General features: G+C 47.7%; 1 protein-coding gene across 9 annotated transcripts in view; it reads right to left on the minus strand.

Moving 5' to 3' along the window:
• The window catches only part of Ablim3 (actin binding LIM protein family, member 3), a 119,020-nt gene extending 107,133 nt beyond the window's left edge, over nt 1-11,887 (minus strand). For 5 of the 9 annotated variants that reach the window (XM_063277351.1, XM_063277347.1, XM_063277350.1 and 2 more), the window contains exon 1: nt 11,285-11,887. In XM_063277351.1, coding sequence (XP_063133421.1) covers nt 11,285-11,297 — 13 coding nt within the window. In that variant the 5' untranslated portion in view covers nt 11,298-11,887. The remainder of the gene's footprint in view (nt 1-11,284) is intronic. The other 4 variants (XM_063277353.1, XM_063277352.1, NM_001191698.1 and 1 more) reach the window with 3 other exon arrangements.
• Nucleotides 11,888-20,720: the final 8,833 nt, after the last annotated feature.

Consider the following 20,720-nt stretch of genomic DNA (forward strand, 5'->3'; position numbering starts at 1 on the left):
CCTGAGCCACTTTCTTTTTTCTGTGAGTTAAGTAAGTATAATACGTGGTGTGCACCATGCAGGATTCCTGCGTGGGCTCGGCGGGTGAGTGTGTGGGAAGCTGTGGACCTCTCTGTTCTGTATATGCAGGCACAAGTAGTGCTCATCTAACACTGAATGTGGAGCAAGGGATAGAGCAGCACAAACCAGGGCGGACTGTCACGTAGTCAACACTATTTTTCACTGGTTTTCAAAGGGGGACAAGAGAGAGAAAGGAAATCAATGAGCTAATGAACGTAATCATTGTGGGCTATGCTAGGTCTGTTTGTGATGAATGGCGAGAACGCAGCATCACGTAGAGACCTTTGTTAGATACGGAGCTCAGGGGAGTGTTGTAAGGAGCCCATAAAGTAATGTGTAGAAAACACTCAGGCTACAGTTAGAAAAGAATGTTTCTTCATTGGGAGGAGAGGGAGGGTGGGAGAGGGGAGGAGGGTAGGGGAAGAGGAGGAGGGTGGGAGAGGGGGAGGAGGGTGGGAGAGGGGAGGAGGGTGGGAGAGGGGAGGAGGGTAGGGGAAGAGGAGGAGGGTGGGAGAGGGGGAGGAAGGGGAGATGGAAAGGGAGGGGGAAGAAGGAGAGGGAGAAAGGGAGGAGGGGGAAGAAGAGGGGAAAGAGGAAGGGTTGGAGGAAAGGGAGGAAGTGGGGAAGATGGGAAGGAGGAGGGAGGGGAAGAAGGGGAGGAAGAAAAGGAGATGAAGGAGGGGAAGGAGAGGGCGGAGGGGAAGAGAGGGAGAAGAAATCTTTGATGGAGGTTGGGCTTCTCATTGTTCCATAAATGCTGCCTCCCAGGTCTCCTCTTCTTATGTGTGTGACAGTCTCAGCTCTGTGTGTGCCCTTTGAAAGGGGGATTTATGGTTACCCGAGGTCACATAATCCTAACATCAGAGGCAATGCACCCATGCTGACTGTGAAAATAGCATCATTCAGCGGATGCTTTCGTCTACCTTTGGACAGCAGGGCCAGGATTCCTGGGAGGTTCCCTGGATCTTAAAATGCAGGAGCAGACCTCAGGCAGCCCCCGTTCCTGCATGCAGAGAGTGGCTCGCAGCAGGAAGATTGGCACTTGGTGGAGTACGCTTCAGGTGCTTAAAATAGATCAACTGTGTCATTAGACTACTCAAAGCAGTCATCTCATTGGCTCCGCTGGTGAGGGCAAGTGACGGCAGCCCGCGGAGAAAGACCTTTGCTTTGCACAAAATTAAGCAGAGGAAAGGAAGCAGCTCTAGAAGATTCTGCCCGGGTGGAGTGGGGAGTGGGCTCGGAGAGGTGGGGCTGGTCACCAGTGCAGAAGCCCCCCTTGTCGATGCCCCCCTTGTCCGGCTTGTGCCCCACTGAAATTTCTGAGGAGTTAACTACTCTCAGGCAGACATGGACCAGTGTATGATGTTGAGTCTGGCATTTTCTTGCTCCCTAGCAGGTCTCCAATCCTCCACTGTTCTGGCCACTTTTTCCTACACACCCAGGGGACCACTGTCCTTTCAGCACATGATGCTTCTGCGTAAAGAGCTCTAGGCAGGTTCTGCAGAGCACGTCCACATAGCCTGAATCGCATGTGCCAGCAACCCACAGTGCTCAGCGTCTCCTCCTGAGTCTGAGATGAGCCCACCTCAGTGGTTTCTCCTTTCTCGATAGGGGAATTATGGTCAAGGACGGGGCACAATCATCTGTCTTTATCCAAAAGCTTAACAGAGCACATGGACTTTTCATTAACTAATTCATTCCTCAGATGTCTTCTGAGTCGCCGCTCTGTAACAAGCACCGTGCTTTGCTTTCTTCTAACTTCCCCAGGGGAATGGGCAAAAATTCTATCCTAGAAAGACCCCAGGTATCTAAGTGAGGTCCCTGTTGTAGCCTCCCAGGACATACTCCTGGCAGCTGTTACACAGCTCACACAGTGACTAGAAGTCCTCGGCTGGACCAGGTATGCTTTCTATGTCACGACAAAAATGGAACAACTATCAAAGAAGACCTGAAGGATGCTGTTCAGGCATTTTAGGAACCATTGGTCCAAAATAGTCTTCTTTGCTCTTGGCCCTACTTTCTACTACCAGGTTGGTTCCCTGGAACCAAAGGTGACCTCCCGGAGGTATAGTGCATCCTGCCTCCCCTCAAATGCATGTAACGTGATGAGATACCCACTTCCAGATGTCCATCGGCTAAGGAAGTAGGGCTCACAGCGGGGTCTGCTCCCTTCAAGGGGACTTTAGTACCTGGCGGGAGGTAGGTTATTCACCTACCAACTCCAGGAACTCAGAAAGATCCTCCTGCCTCTGCCTCACGGGTGCTGGGATTTAAGGCATGTGCCACTCTCTGACTCTAGTTTTGGTTGTAAACACCATGGGTCAGCTTTAGTTTCTCCATGGGAAGATGCACTTCTCCACATTTGACGCTATATAGATCATCTACTAGAGCTGGCTATAAAACCCAGGGTCACAGAGGCAAAGTCACGCAGACATACTTATTAAGTGATAGGAAGTAGGGTCAATGAGGCTAAACAGACTTGTATAAGTACAGTGTACCTGAATAATAAATCCTCTGACTGTGTCTGTGTTGGGGGGAAAGGAGGAAGAGTGCTTTGAAATCTTCAAGGTTTTTTTTTTTTTGTTTTCGTTTTTTTTAAAAACTTTTAAAAAAAGATTTATTTATTTATTATATTTAAGTACACTGTTGCTGTCTTCAGACACACCAGAAGAGGGCATCAGATCTCATTACAGATGGTCATGAGCCATCATGTGGTTGCTGGGATTTGAACTCAAGACCTCTAGAAGAGCAGTCAGTGCTCTTAGCCACTGAGCCATCTCTCCAGCCCTTGTTTTCTTTTCTTGTTTTTTTTACAGACAGGGTTTCTCTGTGTAATCCTGGCTATCTGGGAACTCACTATGTACATAGATCAAGCTGGTCTCAAACTCAGAGATCCATCTGCCTCTGCCTTCCGGGTGCTGGGATTGAAGGCCTGTGCCACCACCACTCGACGCTGTTCCAGTTTTGTTTTTAAGATAATCTAGACATGCCAATTTTGAGTTGAATAATAATTCAAATTTATTGAAAATTCAGTACAAGGCAAACCCAGCATGCCTCATTGTACTTACTTGTGTGGTCCGTGAAATCTGGCCACACCGCTTTCATTTATTGTCTGTTACCAGAATCAGGCTTGGTGCTGGCCTAATTTTTAGCAAATACTTTTTAAGTGAGTACATCATGCAGTTTTGACTAACTTTTTGGACATTACCAGGAACTAGGCAGACTGGAAAACCAAGACCATGCCTGGAAGCTCCCTTATCATACTGAATACCGTAGTTGCATAAGGTCCTGAGTGGGTGTGTGATTCGTGTTCAGCGAACTGAGTGTGAATATGCTAAGCCACTTTTGGTCTTCCCCTGTATGACCTCACTTCCTTCCCCTCCCATTCTTCCTTGCTCCTTCCCTCCTTCTCTCCCCCAACCCATATTTTCCCTTCCTTTTCTCCTCTCTTCCTCCCTCCCTCCCTTTCTTTCTGTCTAAGACAAAAATCACAAGTAGCCCAGGCTAGCCCTGGTGGCTATGTAGCTGAGGATGACCTTGAACAATTGATCTCCTTTCCTCTACTGCTTGAGTGCTGGGATTACAGGTGCTGCTTCCACCCTGCCAACTGAGCTCTCTCTCCAGTCAAGAGGGTGATGTTTCTGGCCACAAGTGGCAAAGGGAGTGTTTAAACATCAACCCTGGAGAGACAACTTAGGTGCCGTCAGCATTTCATATCACCTGTTAGCTATGGGGGCTGCCTGATATTTGGGGACACCTACTTACAGGGAGTGCTTCCTTTGGAGGGCTTCTCTTAGCAGACATGGCCTTGGGCATTGACTTGGATCCTCCCCACCTGATTCATACCTGGAGATCTCAAGACCTGGTTTGTCAGAACACAACCTTATTTGTACATAGCCTTTGTATAAATACCAAGTAAAAATGAGGTCATGGGAGTGGTCCTAATCCAGTAGGACTGGTGCCCTTACCAGAGGAGCAAGCTGGACACAAACACACACAGAATTGTAAGACCTGAAGAGAAACAAAAAGATGTCTAGGTATAGGCTAGGAGCTTTCTGGAACCTTAGACCATCAAAGGGAACTCACTGAGGTAAAACCTTGACTTCCAACACCCGGATTTATTTATTCGCAACAACTCTATGAGAAGTCCTATTAATATTCCATGCCCTCTTGATTATCATCAAAGAAGGGAAGTTTGTGTAGAAAGCAGGCAATTTGCTTAAGATACACAGTAAGTAAGGGACAGGGATGGATTTAAATTCAATAATTTCAGTCCAGTGTTCCCTTAAGAACTACAGGATGACAATTTAATTAGCAAACTACCCAGCTTGTTGGAGATGCTTACACACTTCTGGTTGTTTTCTGTTCATGTACAATGGAATCTGGTGAATGTTGGGTGAGAGCCAGGGCTTGACCATTCACTACATCAGATGCTATCTCAGCCGATGAAGCATTTGCCAGGCAGGGAAGTCGGGATTCAAGAACTGATATCACTTCCTCTCTACTATCCAAGTGCTCTTGAAATCACACTGTGATTTCTCAGAGATGTGTGCTGTTAATTTTGGATGATTTAAAAGTGGCCATTTACATGGCTCCTCTAGGTCCTCTAAGGTAATCATTAGCAACAACGGCCTCATTGTCCGGGAAGCATTATTGGTTGTTGTTTGTTTGACTGTGTTTGTGCTGTAAATGACTCCTTTTCAGGAAGCCTCAGGACACTGGATGCAGGCAATGGCTTTAGCAGAGACATTGCTACCTGTCCTGGTATCCTTGCTGCTTCCTTTGTCTTCCATCCCTCTTTCTATCCTGCTGTGAACCCTGTGAGGATGTGGGAGAATGGGGCATAGCCTGTCAACTGCCTTTCTTATCTATGGCTTCTAGTGGACCGGGGCTACTGTGTGAACTCAGAGGGGATAACGATGTTCCTTCTCCTGGCTGCTTCCCTAGAACTGTGTTGGTTGCTTTCTGGGAGCCAAAAATGGCAGGCCCTGATAGGTAGTGCCTACCCAGCACCTAGCAGAACCTTCTGGTTCCTTCCTTCTCCCCTTCAGGCCAGGGGCCATCGTGTCAGGGTTGGGGAGTGGGTGTCTTAACTAGCCTCCCTCCCCTAGGCATTGATGATTCTTATTTTTCTACATATTCCCCACACATCTGGGGAAAACTCTCTCATCGCCCTATATAGTGCCCTTCTAGCCCCTGCCAGAAGCGCAATTGTGAGAATCCTCCTCTGTTTTTAACCCCATACTACAAGTTGGTAGCAAGTCACATGATTTATTTTCTAAAGGATCTTTCCCCTTATTTTTGTTTTATAACCACCACAAACCCTGGCCTCTTACCTTTTCCAAACCAAGACAACGTGTGTCAACCACACAGGATTCTTACTTTCTATCTGCCCTTTATAGTAAGCCAAATACAATGCTGGGTTAAAAATCTTCCTGAATAATATGGCTTCATTTATATACAAAACCCCATAGTGGCTATCGTAATGATGAAACCATCACCCGGAGATGACCGTCAATCTGAGAGCTTGGCTTCTATGACACCATCAGTTCAGAACCTCGCTTTACTCAATGACCAACTTCAGATTCACCCCTGTTCAGTGACAGCTAACACCCACGAGCATTTCATTTGGTTCTCTCAAGAACTCTGACCTTTTTCATCTTACCAATCACAGTCTAGATAGAATCTGTTATGTCTGAGATCATGAAACTCTTGAACTGGAACCTAGGGATCCATTCGTCAAAGCACAGTTTCTTCCTGTCGGTCACACTCTTGTTGGGTTAAATAACTTCCGAATACACTTTCCAACAAAAGAAAAAGTAATTTTGTTACTGTGCCAGGCCATGAGAAAGAGCACAGAGGGCGTGGTCTGTAGTGTGTAGGATGCTCAATCCCACCTTGATTATGACCCACCCCTAAGTTTTCCATTTAAGAAAGCATAGCATTTAGGATCCATAGAAGCCCCGAGCCAGTGAGTAATATGGCGCTTTACAGAACCTGAAACTGACACTGGTGTTCAGGTCCTCAAGCACACTGGGATCAACTCTGTCTCTTCCAGTTTTGGAACTCCTGATATCAACACAAGAACTTCAACAAACAATAAAACATTGTTGCTTGAGCCTGTACAGTTGATGGGTGGTATCCATGACTCTAGACTGGGATAGCAACCGGTCTGGGTTCATGAAAATCCCAGAGCATGTCGTTGCCACAGGCTGGAAGCCACAGCCCACGTGGAATTGGGTATTTGCAGAGATGGGGCCCACTCAGGGCCCACGCGCATGCGTACAGAATGACAGAGAACAGTCTTTGAGCCCGTGAACATCTACTGTGGAGATAATGGCTGGAATAGGAATCTGGGGAGAGCCTAGCAGCTTTGGAGGGTGGAGAGGACACCAAATGAATCATGGGAGTGGGCAGAGGGGCTGGTGTGACACGGAGAGGACTTACTGGACAGCAACGGTCAGAGGAGCAAGCGCTTAGCGGGATGAAAGAGGCAAACATAAGAAGGACACAGAGAAGGGATGGGGCTGGATCACATGAAATTCTGCAGAGGGTGACACAGAAAGTGAATGTTGGGGAACAACTGAGGGACGGGACAGACCAGTTAGGAGTGCTTCAGTGGGGCAGGAGACAAATGATCCCTGAAATTAGACTGCCTATATATAGGAGGAAAGAAAGCCAGATGAGGGAGGCAGCCATAAAAGCCAGAGCCTTGAAGCCCAGTCTCTACTCTAGCATACAACTTTCAAACGCTGTGTTACGACTTATATGGGTCTGTGTCACAGTGCAGGGGCTATGAAAAATTTGGCAACGGTGAAAGGTCTCTGAGTGCTCACTGGGCAAAGATGAATTCAAAGTCAAATAGGTGGTGAACTTGGTGTTTTGGCAGGTCTCGGCTGGGCTGTGTCACATGACCTCACTGTGCCCTGTCTCTGAGCTGAGAGGGCTAGGGCACCATGAGCTGCCAACAAACACCACCCGGGCACCAGGACGCAGATTCGAAGCTACCGCATGTTAAGAACAGCGGTGTTTTCACTGCATTTACTAATATTTTTGCTCTGATAGAAACATAATAGTTTAATTATGGGAAGTAAAATCTTTTCTACTGTTTAGCGGTCATCCTTCGGCAGGTAAATACTAAATTAGTATATCTTTAGTATATATTTTTGTGCATTGTGTTGGAACATTTGCTTTTAAGAACTGCTATTTGAGTCGTTGACTTCTCTTTCATAGAAAACTGTTCAATGGGGCTGGAGAGATGGCTCAGTGGTTAAGAGCACTGACTGCTCTTCCAGAGGTCCTGAGTTCAAATCCCAGCGACCACGTGGTGAATCCAGACCTATAATGGGATCTTGGTGCCCTCTTCTGCATATATTCAGGCAGAACGCTGTGTACATAATAAATAAATAAATAAATAAATAAATAAATAAATAAATAAATAAATCTTTTAAAAAATGAAATAAAAAAAAAGAAAATGGTCAATGAATTTTGGGTTGGGATCAGGACAGAATTTCCAACAATTTCTCAAATGGCCCTACACATATTTCTGCCATTTTGTGCTATGTATTTACATGAAATGGTGTTCAGAATTGACGTCGGTTAAATTCTGAAAATGCCAAAAATATTCTATGCCCTACTGTATCAAAATGTCAACCAAGACTTTAATTAATTATGTAAAAATAAATGATCACGTCGTGGCGGTATGCAAACTTGCTTCGGTTATCAATATGGAGTAAATGTATAGTACTTACACCTCCAGGAATTATTTCAAAATGAATTTCTTTATAATTTATTATCAGCAGATATTTGCTTTCTTTTGAACGTTATTTTTGGTTTATCTATTTTATTATTTTGTGTGTATGAGTGTTTTGTCTGCATGTACACGTGTGTGCCACATGCATGACTTGTGACACAGAGGCTTGGAGACTCTCTGGTACTGGAATTACAGACAGCTGTGAGCTGCCATGTGGGCGCTGAGAAGACCTCTGAGGCATTTCTTCAGTCCCAAATATTTGATTTCTGTACCTTTTTTTTTTTATAAAGCTACACACCTGGAGCTGTGTCAATAATTACCAGGTGAACAGGGATGGCAAGTGGAAAAGTTTAGGAAACCCTGCTCCAGGTGGTCCCTTCTACTTCGCTCATGGGTTCTGAGTGGGGAGCCCACCTGGTGCACCCTTTTGTTCCACTCCCCAGCCTCAGAATCACTATTCTGGATGCCTTGCTAATGCTCATCACAAGTAAGGATCTAGAAAATGCTGAAATCCACACCAAGTAATGGCTGGCTGGGCACTGTCCTGTTTGGTGGCATGAGAAGCAACTTTCTTGTTAATAAACATAATTTAAACACGCTTATAAGAGCTCTTCCTTGTCATTCCATTTAACCCTCCTCCAGGTATGCTACTCAATCCCTGGTGAAGCTGTGACACCTGAGAGGACTGCTTGCTAACATCCCAGAGTTAATTTAGTGGTGACAGTGGTCCCAACGATGGCCAGAGTAAAGATGGCCGATAATCACCTGTTGCTGACACATCAGCTGTGCCCGCAGACAAGTACTTCACCAAGTATTTGACACAAATGTGTAACATGTAGTTTCCATTCCAGTCTAATTTTCTGCAGATGAAACAACAGGCTGAAGACCACACTGTTACTGAGAGAGATGATCTGATCTGGGGACCCTCTGATGTAGGGTAAGCTCCATCAATCAATCAATCAATCAATCAATCAATCTTCTTCCTTCCCTTCCTTTCTCTCTCTCTTTCTCTCCCCCCCCTCTCTCTCTCAGCAGATTCTCACTTTGTAATTCATGCTGGCCTAGAACTTACCAGGTAGCCCAGACTGGCTTTGAACTCGGGGAAGTCCTCCTGCCTCAGCCACCAGATATCTGGGATAAGAGGCCATGTGCCACAACACCCGGCTGTACTTGCTCTTACAGTTGTCTCTAAACCATAGCCCTGTATTCTCCAGATGACCTGATTAGGAGCTGAGCAGTAAGTTATGGTTTGCCCAAACTTCGATGTTGGCACCTGAACCACCGATTAGGAATAGTGCCTACTGTCAAATACAGTTCACATCCCAGAACCTTTTGCAATCCAACAATTAAATAAATGGCTTGAAATGACCAAATACCAACAGTAAGGTCTCAGCTACAAAGCTGGAGCAATCTCCCAGTGGGGGTTTTCTCTGTGGAGCTAACAGAAGTGCCCAGCTTAGTAACTGGCATGAGGACCCCTTAACTGGCGGTGGAATAAACACTGAGAGTCATGTGAATTGGATCATTTCAAATCTAAAAGGGGCACATTTTTTTTAATCACATCAGACTAGCCAACGGTCTCCTGCCAATATTCTGCTCTGTGGCTCTATGGCCTTGTTCCTCCTACGAGGTCTGACTTATACTCTCTCCATCTGCAGGGTCTCCGTTGAGATGAAGTTCTCAGGCCCTGAGACTCCCCACTGGGTGCTCCAGCTCTTGAGTATCCTCCCTATAGAGCGCTTGGGGGTTCCCAAGGTTGTGCTGGGCATTTTCTTGCTCATTTCCCCACACTACTGCAAATTTAACATCTCCTAATTAGAAAAGTAGACTTTTTTTTTCTGTCTGTGTCATCTACAACATTTAAGTACATTATTACATTGATCATTATTTAGACAGAAGGAAGAAAAAACAGAACGAAGGGAAATCTGGTTTGGTTTTTTGGATTTTTTTTCAGCTTATAATACTCAGTGTTGCTAATAGCACAAACATTTCTTAGGATTCTAGAACAGCAAAAGGCAGAGTCAGTTGCTAATTACCTTTCTTAGTTCCTTCTCCTCTATCAGTTACTGGGAAAGACTCCCATAAACAAAAATTCCCCTAGATAGAGTAAGGAATGGCAGGCAATCCACACCTTAATTTTTCGAAGGACACAGATGCAAACATATGGCCCTCCGGTGACAGGGTTGACAGGGCTTGCCCCACCCCCTCCCCAAGTCTGGTACGAAGCCAGAATATCATTTCAGACTGTCAGCTATGAGGGAAAAAAATTCTTTGGCTATAAGAGGGGAAGGGAGTCAAGCCTCACTCGCTTGCTTAGCATAGCTATGTGATACACAAAGGAAGACAGCAGAGACGAGACGTGAGTCACGCAAATACGTAGTAAATAAATACATTTCGTTTCCATCCCAGCGGCTCTGCAGTTTCTCTCTGTGCCAAGGCCTTGAAATGGAGGGAGGGTCAGGAACTAGCGGGGCTAGCCTGGACCTCGTCTCACTCAGGTGCTGAACCCCCCCTCACCCCGCCCTTACTGCCAAGCTCTAGCATTTGTAGAAAGACCTTGTCAGTTCTTGATCAGAAAGGTCTCTGATTTATCCCTCCAGATCTCATAGCTGAGCAATCTGAGATGTAGAGTTGGGACTAAGCCCAAAAGTCAGAACCCCCAACTGGGAATGCTTGCAGGGAGCCTCTGCTTCCACCGTCGGATTTGGTACCGAGATGACCCCAGCCAGCAAGTTGAAAACAGAGCCAGACAGTGCCAGTTGAACACAATCATGCCCTCCTAGGGTAATGCCTGGGTCACATTAACCCAACCAGGGCCTTCCTGGGTTGCTTGAGTGCATTTCATGATATCCAGGGCCCTAAGTGTCCGGGCCAGGCTCTGCAGGGCAGTTACTGCCAAAGCTGTTGCTCAGAGGGTTTGCCACTTCCTCTCATTCTCCTGTAGGCTAAGCAGCCTCCAGGTCGGTAGGGAACCAGCCTGGACCACTGAGGGAACAGGAGCTGGATCTTCCTCAGGACCTAAAGGTGGCTTCATGAGGATTTGTTTATCAAATTGCTCTTTGCCATCCAAGGTCCGCCCAGGTCCGCCCACGGCCTCTCTGCTCTTCCCGGGACAAGCAGGGCCTCCGTGGATTTACAGATGTGGGCATGGAGGTCTCCTGGGAGCCCCCCACAGTCAGACAATGGCCACACTACTGCTTCTTAGGCCTTTCCAGGCATAGCTAGGAGACAGCAGTTTTCCCGACAGAGGCAACTGGCGCTGCCGATTAAACATTAGCAAAATCATCAGGAAAAGGCAGACCTCAAAGCTCTCCCTGTGCCAGGGAGCTCCGAAAGCACCCGAAGAAGAAGGAGTCAGGTGTCCCCGCGGATACCGGCTTCCTTCCTCTTTCCAGGCAGCCCGGGCGCAGGCTCCTGAACCTCCCGCCCCCACCCCTGTTCCCATGGCAAAGGAGAGGAGGATCCACTTACTGCTCGTGTTCATGGTGATGCCTTTGCTCTGGGTCGTTCATTCAAAACGGAGGCCCGGGTTGCTTTTTAAATCTTGTGTTCTTCTCCTGGCCTCACTCATCACCTAAGGGTGAAAAGGCAGAGCAGGGCCAGCTGTGTATCCTCAGGTGCGCTCTCCCCCTGCTGGCCCCTCTCCGTCTGGGCTGGAGCCGCTGGCCTTTAAGGCGAGTGGACGAACAGGGCAGGTGAACAGAGAGGAGGGGCAGGCGAGGAGGACTCAGGTGCTTCGTCCTCAGCACCTGGGACCCGAACCCCGGGCAGTAGCGAGGCTGGCAGCGCCGGCTCGTGCGCACCCCGCGTTATCCCAGCCGGCAGGCTGCGGAGCCCGAAGGGGGTGTGGACCACAGGGAGGCAGGGCGGAGGCAGCGCGTCCCCGCCCGGCCTCGGGAGCAGCGACCCGCCCCGGGACCCACCTCTTGTCCAGTTTTGGGAGCCAGAGGCCCCTGCCCCGGCCCCTGCAAGTGGCTCATGAATCCCGCTGGTCGTCTGGGGTCTGGGATGCCAGGGCGAGCCAGGCGAAACCTGAGAGCTCGCCATCCATGATGTGGGCTCGCAGCTTGGCAGCTCGGGGGGCGCGGCCGCTCGCTGCTGCCACCTGCTGGACGCGCCGGCGCGTGTCTGAGGCTCCGCCCTGCAGGGCATTCTGCCTGAGTGCTGGGGTGGTGGGAAGAAAAAAAAAAAAAAAACACCAACTCCACCCCCTCCCCTAAAAAAAAAAAAACGGGACCCTGATGTCCTGAGGGCAGTAGTACGGGCGGGTGGGGTGGGGGTGAACCTGGGACCTAGGGGGTGAGCCGATATAAGGAAGGAAAGAGGAAAGTTATCACTTAGAAGGAGAGACTGGATTTGCTGGAGTTTGAGCTCCCAACTCAGCCCAGGGCTGACAAGCTGGGTGCAGTTTAGCTTTGAGCAGGTTCCTACTGAACTGGATCCTGAGGTAGCTGTGTCAGTAAATAAGACAGATGCTCAGGATGCCGTTTTCCTTTCAGCTCGTGTCCCCGTTCCCCTACTTACTCTCTTGATTTCTGGGATCACTAGATTAATTTGCTCTGACAGCCTACCTCCCCTGTCGCACAAGCAACGTTCACTGTATGACAAAAAAAGGGTCTTTTCAGTAGACCTCCTCCATCAGGGCCTGGCACAGTAGGTATCAGTATTTGTCGGAAAAAAAATGACCCTTGTGTTATGTGACCCTAATATACCCCAACCCTAATTGTGGGAGGTCTAAGCATCTTCACCCTGTTGCTCTCTCCCATCTGAGGAAGGCAGCAGGTACATAGCCTCATGATGCTGGGTCACCTCCGCTTTTGTACAGCTAACTTACCTCGAGTTGTTGTTATTGTTATAGCAATTAGTTGTCATGGCTATTTTCTGAATTCTTTGGTGACAACCGGCCAACATAAGGTGGAGGCTCTTCACATTCCTATGACTGCCAACTCTGGCATTTCCTTAGCCTAATTCATGCTTACAAAAATGTAACAAATAACCAGACTAGAGACCGTATATACCATCCTGGTCTATACAGTGACTCCAGAGGGGACATGTGTGAACTCAGAAAACTGAATGTTCATACTCTCGGAGTTCGAAATTCTAGGGCACAGCGTCTTTTTGCAAACCTGACCCCTCTAGGTTAACTAGACATTCTCTGTGAGAACGACTGCACGTACTTGAGTCTGAGGTCTCTGGTTAAGGTGCAGTAGCTGCCTTCTTAACACTGGAGAGAAGACACCTTATGGATAAATGTAAGGTCTGTCCCTGGCGCCGCTGAGACTGTTGCTATGTCCTAAATGCATGGTAGTGGCTGAGGACCCTTTAGATAACTTGAGGTGTCAATGGATTCCACACTCACTCTGCTGGTGTGTCGTGATTGCCTTTCCCTCTGAGGTAGGGTGAAGACCGTTCCAGTCTTCTCGCAGTGGTTCATAGAATCGTTTATGTGTGTAACAAGTTTTCAGATACGTGCAGAAGTACAGATGTCTAGGATCCAGGTTGGTTCCTTTATTAAGCACCAGAAGCATTTAAGATACACCATTGTGCTGAAAAGGGCAGAGGCCCGGAATGTCTTTGAAATCATAGTAAGTGATTAATAACCCTTTAAGTTCTTCTCCCAGATTTCTCTGGAGAGGGCTACAGATTTAGACCGGAATTTCTTATTCAATCCCAAATTATCTTATTAGGTTCTAATTCTTAGAGAAAAGTTATATCCTCCCCACCACCCTGAGAAAGTTCTGCTAAGCAATATGTATGAAAATAATCAAACTATTTATTTATTGTCACTCAAAACTTGAATTGCATAAAAATCAGATTATAGAGCAAACTCGAATAAAGAATGGTGTACATCCCTTCCTCCAGTCACTCAACAGTAGTAACATGGAATTTTCATTATTGTGCCAACCTTCCAGCCAGTCCTGAAGGGATACAGTATTCAGGAGGACAGACAGGTCCTCTACACACACAGAGCATCAACCCAGCTTGGGGACAAGAGAGAAGATGACAGCCACGTAAAGTATATATCAGATAAACTTGATTGCTGATGGCCTGGTTAGGAGCTCAGAGACTGTTTTTAGCCCAGATGACTAGCTCTCCCAGATGCATCATTTCCCAGCTTTGTGACCTCAGACAAGATAGTCTCTATGAGTGTCAACTTCGTCTGTAAAATGGGTACAATGACTGTAGTTATCTATCAAACAGTGGAATGCATGAAAGTGAGGTGTAGACTGATCCTTAGTGCTACTCTTCTTTCTCACCTATACTTGGTGACAGCCCTGTTACCTCCTAGACAGCCACTCTGGAACCTTTTCTTGTCTTAGAACTTTTTAATGACATGTAGCTCAGCTAACCGGTTATTCTACTCCAGGATTCTTTCAACAACACATCCTTCTGGAGGCTGATGAGTTCAGTCCTTAGGAGAGACCACTGGACAGCTGACCCCTGGTAAAAGATTCAAGACGTTTCCATGTGAGAAACAATATTGTTTTCTCTTCATGGTTTTAAAGCTAGAGAGAGAGTGTTTAAAAAGAAAGTCCCCCCCCAAAGTTGCCCCTACGAGGCTAAGAGGATGTCCACAGCAATCTGAGGTAACAGGAAAGACAGGAGGAAGTGGGGGTGGCAATCTGTGGCTGTGGAAGTCATCAGAGGAGCAGAGTCATGGCTCCCTCTGGTCCAGAGCCCAAGGTTGACAGCTATAGAGCAGGGAGCCCTTTGTTTGGAAGTTTGTTTTGAACTTTGAGGCTCCAGATGGACACAAACAAGTCCTACTTGGAAACAGGTTTCCGGTTGTTGAAAAGCCCAGCGACAGAATCATTTCAGGGAGGAGGATGCCAGTTGGGGCAAGCTTCACCCACAGTCATTGCCTTGATCGCTGAGGCTGCTGTGGGGCTGCCCATTATGTGGCTCCTCTTCATGGGTGCTCATCCATACTGGCCTCCTGAGACTTAGCAGGGCCATGTCTGTCTCTCCTCTTCGCCTTCTCCCATACCCTATCGCCACCTGTTATTTAGATGACATAGTCCGGAACCTCTGCCTTTCCTTTGTACCCACCCCCTCCTCCCACACACACAGCGTCCTGTTGCACTCTAGGCCCCTCCCTACCATATCTGCCCATTCCTCACCGATCTTGTTTACTGGTGAATGTGTGCTCATTCGCCCCCACCTTGACACAAGTATAGCAACAAGGGAGGAGTGTTCATAATTTAATGGCTGCCACCTCTACATACCAGAGCACCTTGCTAAGAGGGAGAGATTCTATTCTTGCTTTTGAAAAATAAAGTGTAGTAACATGTGGAGCACAGGGGCCTTGGTTTGGAAGCATGTGATTAAATAAGAAATGAAAGTTACAGAACAATGCATCTGGAATATTCTTTGCAGCAATGCATACATGTGGACATACATGTTGTATGTACCTTATAGTGAGATATAGCACCACATAATATATCACACGAAGGGATCAAATATGTTTTCGTTAAGGTTTTATTGCTGTAAAGAGACACCATGACCAAGGCAACTCTTATAAGGACAACATTTAACTGGGGCTGGCTTACAGTTTCAGAGGTTCAGTCCGTTATCATCATGGCGGGAAAAATGTACAGGCAGACATGGTGCTGGTGAAGAAGCTAAGAGCTCTACATCTTGTTCTGCAGAGAGAAGAAGGGGATTATGTGCCATAGTGGGAATAATTTGAACATACAAGACCTCAGAGCCCGCCTCCACAGTGAGACACTTCCTCCAATAAGGCCACACCTCAATAGTGCCATACTCTACGGCCAAGGGTTCGGACACATTCATTCATGGGACCCATTCCTACTTAAGCCACCATGAATTATTACCCCACAAATGATCCTACGTGGACACCACATGCACACACAGCAGGCACTCTCTACCTGAGATTCCCCTAACTACAGGTGGGAAATATTTGAAGAATATTGTGTTCATATTGAATGTGTCTAGGCTTTTCCTGTCACCACTCAAGTGATATGGCAGAAAACTACTTACAGAGCATTGGTCTGTATTGGACATTATAGGTAATCTAAAGACTATAGAAAGTACAGGGGACCGTGCGCACGGGTTACATGTACACACTGTGCTATTGTATATAAAGGGCTTGTGCAAGCCAAAATTTTGGGCATTCTTAAACCCATCCCCCCCGCTGATTCTGAGGGCCGACTGTTTAACTCTGTGTGTGATGCACAGTAAAAGGCCCTTAGGGACGCATTCCCAACCACCCAGTCTTTGAACGAGTGGACATTTCCGGATTATATAAGTTTAGCATAATTCCCTGTATAAGTACAACACGGAAGAGAGTTTGGTCCACACTTGCTTTGTTTCCTCAATAAGTTTTAATTGAGCACCTATTCTGTCAGGAAGCCCAGAGTCATAGGGAGAAGACAGGACGTTGGCAAGAGGCAGACTTATGATGAGTGTGTGTAAGACGAGCGAGGTGCAGCTCCCCAGCCAGGTGATTCTGAGGCTAAAGAAGAGAGGACAGTCACCCTCTGAGTGGCTCAGAGCTGGAGGGAGGTGACATACACAGAACTCAGGAGCCTGCCTTAGTCAGGGTTTTACTGTTGTGAACAGACACCATGACCAAGGCAACTCTTATAAAGGACAACATTTAACTGGGGCTGGCTGACAGTTTCAGAGGTTCAGTCCATTATCATCATTTTGGGAAGCATGGCAGCATGCAGGCAGACATGTGCTGGAGGAGCTGAGAGTTCTCCATTTGGATCAGCAGGCAGCAGGAAGAGAGAGTGACACCGGGCCTGGCTTGAGCTTCACACACTGGCAGTGACACACTTCCTCCAATAAGGCCACACCCACTCCAACAAGGCCACACCTCCTAATAGTGCCACTCCCTATGGGTCTATGGGGGCCATTCTCATTCAAACCACGGCAGAGCCAAAGGCCACAGACCAGAGGGAAGGCATAGTGGGACGTCACTGACGAGCCTAATAGCTTCATATGGAAGAGCTGACAAGGATACAGATGCTCATGACAAGCTACACTCTCAGAACTAAGGGGCCCGGGATCCAAGTTGTTCTGTTGATGCAGGAGGGAACAGAGCACGGATGTTCAGCCTTCATGGTGAAGGTGGTAAAAAGGCAGTGACAGTGGAATAAGATGCTCTGTATGGCTTTAGGCCAAACCTCTCAAATCCATAGGTTCCTCACATATGGAATGAAGATTCCATTAAGACTCACCTCATTGTGAGCATCCACAGCAATGGCAGGGAGGGAGTTTGGTCCAGAGCTACTCACAAGTGACTGCTTACTACTTTCAACTGTCCTTAGCAGCCTTGGGGCAACCGCGTTGACTTGTTGCATGGGCCCAAGTCTCCATATTTACAACGGGAGGATTGTACCAGAGACTTCCTGACGCCTGATCTTGGCTCTGAACTGTTAATGGTTACTTAGTGGAGAATCCTTGGAGCTAGTCAGATGTGACCATTTTCCAAGGTCATGTGGGGATCTTTAATCTCCTAGGGCACTGTTGGGTAGATCAAGTCTTTCAGGAGACAGGGTTCTGCCTACTGCTCCCTAGCCCCATATCGGTTCCCTCCCCCAGTCCTGTCCTCTTCCCCACCCCAGGAGATGCCTAAACCTCTGTGGAATTGGCAGGATTCGGCCTTGTTGTTCTGGCTGGAGCCGCTATGCTTTTCCTCTGGTTCCTCACATTGTTTTGTGGAGATTTGTTGGAAAAAAAAATCAAAGTACTTTCCAAGATGTCTGTAAGGCTTCTAGGGGGGAACAAAGGGCTGCCTCAGAGAATTGAGAGTGACCACGCAGCTATCAGTCAGTCAGAAGTCTCTCCCCACTGCAGGATTCTGCTGAGGTCTTGTGGGTATGTCCATTTGTGGCCCAGAGCTCCTTCCTGATGCTCACTCTTCTAGCAGAAGGAAGGAGCTGGAGTACAGCCAACTGAGGGATAAACACCAGAGAGAGCTTCTTGCTACTCCCTTGTCTGCTTGTGGCTCAGCTTCCCCATAGAAGACTCTGAGGGGACATCAGGGAGCATCCGGCCCCAGCCCTCCAGGTTACAGGTTGAATGAGTCTTACTTTTTACTCAGCATCTCCCCTGCTTTCAGCTCTGCTGCCGACAGAGCCCACTGCTACTGTGCTTCCCTTGGATAGTGGTGGTCATGTCCTCAGTGTTAGCATTTTGTCTAAGCTCCAGCACATAGTTACCTGGCAACAGCCAGGTGTGCCTGATTCACTATAAAAGGGGCTGCTTGCCCCCTCCGCTCTCTCTTGCTCTCTTCCCTTCTTGCTCCTGCTCTGTCCTTGCCCCTTACCCCCTCTCTCCCATTCCCCTACCACCACCACCACCTCTGCCACCGCCACCGCCACCACCACCACCACATCCCCTCTCCATGTGTTCATGGTGAGCCTCTCCCTCTCCCTCTCCCTCTCCCTCTCCCTCTCCCTCTCCCTCTCTCTCTCCCTCTCCCTCTCCCTCTCCCTCTCCCTCTCCCTCTCCCTCCCTCTCCCTCTCCCTCTGCCTCTCCCTCTCCCTCTCCCTCTCCCTCTCCCTCCCCTTCCTTTCTCTGTCTCAACTACCCTGTCAATTCCCCTCCCCATTCCCCGAATAAACTCTATTCTATACTATACCATCCTGCGGCTGGTCCCATGTGGAGGCACCCCCTTTCCCCATATCTGACCACCAAGCATATCCTTTCTCTCCTTACCGTTTTATAAATGCAGCACTCGGGATCCTCTCAAGTCCCATGTTTTCCTTGAACCCCTCCTCGCAGGGCCTTTAGCACTGACTGCCCAGGGTTTCCATCTTGGGGCCTCTGTGCCCACTACTCTCTTACTGGTTTGCTCTTCTTCCACATCGGCAAAGCTAGAGCCTCCTCGTTCTCTTTGCCTTGGTTCAAGGGACGGAAGTAGGCAAGTAGGCAGCCTGCACGGTGTCTTCGGTTGAAGAGACCAATGATTCCCACGCTGTGCAGCCTTGTCCTCTCTCCTTAGAGTTCAGAATAACTCTAAGTATAATTTGGTTCTTATACTCTTCCCCAAGTTTACCGTGTTCTTCCTTACACACTTGGACAATCTTTAGCTTCTAAGTTCCGACTGTGGAAGTGGAAGATAATAAGGTCTTCCACTGAAACCTTTAGGCTGCTGGGGACATAAATCTCCCCTCATCTCTTAGGGTTACAAATGAGTCTCCACACAATATTGTCCTGTATATGAAGGAAGAATTAGGGCTGGAGAGATGGCTCAGTGGTTAAGAGCACTGACTGCTCTTCCAGAGGTCCTGAGTTCAATTTCCAGCAACCACATGGTGGCTCACAACCATCTGTAATGGAATCCGATGCCCTCTTCTGGAGTGTCTGAAGACAGCAACAGTGTACTCACATATATACATACATAAGGTAAATAAATCGTTTTTAAAAAGAAGAAAGAATTAGGACTCAAAACATATGGGTTGCAGGTTCTCCTTTCTTTCCTAGCTTTTTAACCCTGGGAAACAAGTAGATTCTCTTGGTCTTGGTCCATTCAAGTATAATGAATAACAGTACTTATCTCATGGTGTTATATTGTGTGGCGTAATTTTCTCTTTTCTGCGTATGTCTCAGGGTTGATCCAGGAGTAAAATCTGTCATGTAAGTTAAAGTCTATGCAATGTTGGTTGTAGTCCCTTTTTCCTTATATCAGTATAGATTAATGCTTCCGGCTTGGAATTAACACAGCATTGCTAATGGTGGGAACCCAGGCATGGAAAAAGGAACACAGGAGTCAGTGCTATGCACGTACTAGTTTTATTCCTAGGAAGACCCTGAGCGTGAGTGGAGTGGCACCTTGTGATCTTGGTGTGCTGGGACACATGCCAATGTGCCCTATACTCTGTGGAAGGGGATCAAACTCCTGCTTGTGAGAGAAAAGTGCAGGTTCAATTCTCAGGGTCCCAGAGATGTAAGAGCTGTGGGAGCTCAGCAGGGCATCCAGTGATTCCTCCTCATACAGGGTCTCAAAGGGAGGAGGCTTGTCCTGGTAAGGGTGGGTCTTCCACAGCGAGATAACTGACTGTGACTGACTCAGCTCTCTTTGCAATAAGAGTTGAGTCTTCCATATTTCTGAGAGGAACCATGGGGCCCAGTGTCACCCTGGTGGGGACAGAGTGACATGGTCCCTGCCCCTGGGACAGGGCCGCAGTGGGAGCCTCCACAAGAGTCGATGGGTGCTGTGGGCGCAAGGCTTATTTGTGTACTCATATACATCATATTTTCACATTCCTCTGAGGGGTGTCCTCCCTGTTTGTGTTAATGTTCCATGATTATCTGCGACAGCCTGAGTTCAGGAGGCGAAGGTGTTATGTCTCAGCAAAGTGGTAAATGCTGGGACTTTCGGGACAGCCCTTAAGGGCTATTGGAAAAAGCTCTAAATACATGAGTTCAAAATATACATAATTTCTCAACTATGCAAAATATAAGGGTGCGCTATGGATTAGGGGCTTCATGGATCTGGAGGAACAAAGGCAGCTACAGCATGAGCCAGCTTGTCAGAAAGACACAAAAGCAGGCAGATTCCCGAGTTCAAGGTCAGCCTAGGACAGAGTGAGGTTAGGTCAGTGTGGTTCAAATGGTCATTTCAGGGCTTGTCCTCTGTGCTTAACAAAGGCAGACAGATCTCTGAATTCTTTTACAAAGTTAAGAGAAAATGTCTGCTTGCTGGCTCGTCAGAATCAGAGGGCTGGAGTCAGGGGATGCTGATTCATAAGATAATCAAAAGGAAGCCTGGAGTAAATGACTGGATTATGGGTAAAATTAAAGACTAGACCCGTGTTCTGCAGGAGATGAGCTATCCAGAACTGTGACACACACACCCCCACACACTCTACACACACACACACACACACACACACACACACACACACACACACACACACACACACACAAGCA

The sequence above is a fragment of the Rattus norvegicus genome, chromosome 18, assembly GCF_036323735.1.
Source record: "Rattus norvegicus strain BN/NHsdMcwi chromosome 18, GRCr8, whole genome shotgun sequence".
Taxonomy (NCBI): domain Eukaryota; kingdom Metazoa; phylum Chordata; class Mammalia; order Rodentia; family Muridae; genus Rattus; species Rattus norvegicus.